Below are 4,250 nucleotides of genomic sequence, written 5' to 3' on the forward strand. Positions count from 1 at the left end.
ACCTTTTAGCCTTTTGTAAAAGAAAACAATCAATGAAAAAGACAAGTCAATCTGAGTCAATCCTACTGGTTTTGATAGGGCTTACTTGTAATGTCTTTTGTGGTTATTTATTTATTTATTTAACTATTTATTGTAAATATATTTATAGAAAAAATTTCAGATTTTTTTTAATACATAAAGATTTTAATATGAACTTTTCTTTTCACTCCTTTTTTTACCTTACACATTAGCCATGGTCTCAGCCCATTTCTCAGATTTTGTAGGTGATCTAAACAAAAGATTGAATGTGGCCACAAACTCCAAAACCAAAAGATTAAATATGGCCAGATTTGTAAAACAGTAAAAAAAAGAAAAGAAGAAGAACAATTGCAAATGGCCACAGACTTCTAAACAAACATTTACGGCCATGAACGTGCTATTTGCAAAAACTAGAATATTGAGATAGGATATACTGGAATGAATCAAATTGAGGAATCATGTGTTTACATTACTATCACACTAAAGATACCAAAATCACATATCACCTAGATCCTATTTTAACATGAAAGATGTGTGTACTTTACTACCTCTTTCTGACTAAGATTGATCAAACTCCAGTCTCTAGTGCTGACTTAACACCGGAGTTTGAAATTAAAATTTAATAATAGTAATTCAACAGCCAAACGACTAGAGATGATTAGAGATTATGAACAAACACCTGGTTCATAATAAAGTTAGTGGTCAATGGATAAATGTCATTCGATACATACCACACGCCTAAACCCTATTTCTTTGAGAGAACTTCGGTCACAACAGGAAGTAGCCCTTCAAAGGTTGTTGCTAAACGATTCATGGCATTAACCATCTGTTGCTGGAGTGTATTAGCTTCCTCAGCTGCAGTAGCTATTCTGTCTAATGTTCCACAAATTTTCTGCAAATAATGAAAACAGGATGTAAGTAGAGTGGAAATGCATGTACAGAACAGATGGTATCAGCCTCCTTGACTCAAATTAATAAACATGGGGCCACAGGAAAAAAAAGTTAATTCACTTACTTTAGAAAGCCTTTCTAAAGAGTCCTCCACATTCATAGTGGAACTATGGTCCTCTAGTTTTCCTAAAAGACAAAATCATCGCAAATTAAGAAATGGAAAAGTGTCCGTATACCAAAAGCCAGGTTAAAATAAACTCACTTTTATTAGATCTAACAGAATGAGCACCACCAGGCAATTCCTCTGTTTCATTTATGGACGGTGAAGCATAATGAGTTGGCAAATACCTCATTGCTTGAGAATCTAAATCTGTAAAAGATAAATGAAAAGTTTAGATGTATTTCAGAATTTAGAAATTGTGAAAAAACATAAGACAACTTAGCCTTTACTATACCATTTCTCGCTGACATAGAATCAAGTGAATACTCTTCTTCGCAAATCCCATTTTCCTCTTCCAGCCACTCTTCCTCCTCAGATTTCACCTCAGCAGTGCATGCTCGGTCAGCCTTATTTAAAGTCTCCATTAGATTGAAATCATGAGGTCCAGCATCTAGATCCTAAAGAGGAAGGTAGTAGATTAGATTTAAAAGAAGGAATACTTTCAAACGGATGATCCAGAAACTTCTTTGTGCTTGTCCTGAATGATCATAATACCTACATATCGGGATCTATTGTTATGGTTATGGTATACATCTTTGGATAGGATGGGTAGATTATTTAGTCTTTGTGCTTTGGGTGAAGGTACAACTTTATCAGAAAAGCCAACTTCCACTAGCTGCAAAGGAGACTGTAAAAACACAAAAAAGGTAATCAATTGACAAAAAATCATGCAAATTGGAGCTGACATCAAGATGTGTTGATTGCTGCTTACACTGTCATTGTTTCCAAGACTGATGCTATTGAGTAATCTAAGAACACGTTCATCCCAGGGAGTAAACACAGCTCCAGAAGGTTCTGGAGGGCTATCCGAAAATTTTGCCCTCCACTTGTTGGCTCGGCTTCTGGCATTTGATTTTAAATCAACCCAGCACTAATGCAACATAAAATTTTAAAAACAGTTAACTTAACATGACCAACTTTAGGGTATCACAAATGGTTTTATAACCTTGTACCTTCTGCCATTTTGACACAGGTTTAACTGGCCCCTGCGTTTCATTAAGAATAGCTGCTAATGTTTTCCAGAGTTGATCGTGTTCTTCTTTGGTATAAGAGCCTCCAGAAGCCCGTCCAACAGCAAAATGTGGATGTTGTTGCATGAATTCAATAAGAACCTCAAATTGTTGCCCAGACAGACGGGCAGCTCGCATTTTGTTACTTGAAGCCCTGAAATCAACGATCAAGCCCTCTTTCAGACAAATGTCAAAATTCCTACACAGAGAAACAAGCAACAATGAATGAACATATAATATTCGTGGAAGCAATTCACTCATAGAACTAAAAAGTCCAAAATAAAAAAATCAAGATGGACCTGAAAATAATATGCAATAGGATGGTTCAAAACACGTTAAACAAGATAAATATTATATAAAATAGATGATGCAGCACACTTTTATTTTTAACTCGGGTCGTATCAAACTGTCACTCGGATAAATGACTCGTACTGACTTACATATCTTTCTCCGTACTGCTTGCCTTGATATTTCATGAAAATTACAGGAGAATTTCTGAATAAACGTCTTTATAAAGCACAACGAAATCAGCTGCAATCGCCGTCACAGCCATCCCTAACCAACAAACAAGAAACCACAACAAACACCTACCCTAACTGTATGAAAAATACGTCATGGCACAAGAAACATACGGAACGGAACGGGCCAGCTCGGTCAGCTGGCGCCACCTCACGGTGAAAGACAGAACTACTGGGGTAAGGGTGTGGAGTGGGGGAAAGGGGGGGGGGCACACCACCGCGCCAAACGCAAGGCTGGGCGCCAAATGAACACATTCAATCCGTAATGTTCCCACTAACTGACGGCATGGCATTTCCCGTGCGGCAGCTACAATGTGATCAGTTAAATTAAAAAAAAAAATGTTTTCAGTTGTAAAATATTTACAACGAACAGACGAATGAATGAAAATCTGACATGTGTGCGGCAAGTCACACACGGGTTTGACTTCATTGAAGACGACAAGGCTCCTATAAAGCACAGGGAGAGTGTGATACTGACTCAGGCGAAAGCCACGCGAGTGTATGATCGGGTGAGAGCTAAGGTGGGGGGGGGGGAAGGGCTACCCCCGTGGGGGCCATGCGCCGCCGGGCGCAAGAGCGGGGGCGGGCGGAGAAGAGTGAGGGGGGCGGCGCCAGCCCCTCGGCTGCCCCCGGCCCGCCGCCGCCTCGCCCGCAGTCCTCGCGCGCGCCTCCACCCGTCCACATCCAGCTCTCTGACCTGCTGGCTGGAGCACCGGCCCCCGCCGCGAGTGCCGGCCGCGCCGGTAGTAGGGGCCGCCCGGGGATAGCGAAGGGATGCTAGGATGCGGGGATGCGGGTTATTAGAGGTAACGCGAGGGACTCGGGGTGGCGGTGGCGCGGGAGGCCAGGTCGGCCCGTCCGGTGCCTCGGGACTTCCCCGCACCCGCCGCCGATGGTGGGGGTGTCCACCGGACCGGGGCCGTCAGCTGCAGCGGCTCCCTGGCTCCCTGCAGCCCGCTCCACGTGCGCGCACGTGTCGGCCCTCATGCACTTCTCGCCGCTGCCGCCTGTCGTCCCCCCTCTCCCTCGACCACCTCAACCCACGGTCCGAGGTGGTACCCACTCCATCCACAACAGCTGTGGGGACCAGAGGAGGGGCGGGTCGGCGGCTGGCCAAGCAGCGGCAGCAGGTTGAGGGCGCGGCTAATGGCCGCACAACCCCGCCACGCCCCGCCACGCCCTGCCACGCCCCGCCACGCCCCGCCACGCCACGCCACGCCCCGCCCAGCTTGCACAGACCACTACTCGGTATTTTTGTAGAAGGCAGAGAGGGAGGTGGCGGTGGTGCGGTGCGCTGGCAGTGGAGTGGCGTAGCCGGGCGTCCCAGAGTGTGTGTGTGAGAGAGAGAGGCCTTAGAGAGACGGGCTGGGCGCGAGCTTGACAGAGAAGGCGGCCACCGGCACACGGAGACAACGGATCAGCCTGTTCTGCTTGCACTCCTTGCGGCCCATGCTACCTCTGTATCTCTCACACAGCCCCGGCTACGCTACTTGTGCCAGAGTTCGCCTGCGACGACGCCGCGAGTTGAACGGGTTTTGGCCGGGGTCCGTGTTGCGGTGGTTGTGGGGAGTACACGGGGAAAGGGGCAGGGGG

At 46.0% G+C, this 4,250-nt stretch overlaps 3 protein-coding genes across 5 annotated transcripts in view; 2 read left to right on the forward strand and 1 right to left on the reverse strand.

The window, feature by feature from the left end:
* The window catches only part of LOC113217306 (tetraspanin-18), a gene marked incomplete at its 3' end in the record, with an annotated part of 32,129 nt that overhangs the window by 22,447 nt on the left and 5,432 nt on the right, over nucleotides 1–4,250 (forward strand).
* LOC113217305 (uncharacterized) lies at nucleotides 92–2,724 on the reverse strand. The gene is made up of 8 exons (XM_026437140.2): nucleotides 2,580–2,724; nucleotides 2,083–2,293; nucleotides 1,842–2,000; nucleotides 1,629–1,757; nucleotides 1,365–1,527; nucleotides 1,172–1,279; nucleotides 1,034–1,095; nucleotides 92–910 (listed from the first exon to the last, which is right to left on the reverse strand). Coding segments are annotated over exons 1-8 (981 nt in total). The 5' UTR covers nucleotides 2,582–2,724; the 3' UTR covers nucleotides 92–763.
* Nucleotides 3,348–4,250, forward strand: part of LOC113217297 (receptor-type tyrosine-protein phosphatase kappa) — a 30,605-nt gene continuing 29,702 nt past the window's right edge. The window contains exon 1 of one of the 3 annotated variants that reach the window (XM_052271389.1): nucleotides 3,348–3,463. The gene's annotated coding sequence lies outside the window, so the exon portion shown is untranslated. The remainder of the gene's footprint in view (nucleotides 3,464–4,250) is intronic. The other 2 variants (XM_052272184.1, XM_026437129.2) reach the window with 2 other exon arrangements.

This window comes from Frankliniella occidentalis, unplaced genomic scaffold (assembly GCF_000697945.3).
Source record: "Frankliniella occidentalis isolate FOCC.00 unplaced genomic scaffold, Focc_3.1 Scaffold1, whole genome shotgun sequence".
In the NCBI taxonomy this organism is placed as follows: domain Eukaryota; kingdom Metazoa; phylum Arthropoda; class Insecta; order Thysanoptera; family Thripidae; genus Frankliniella; species Frankliniella occidentalis.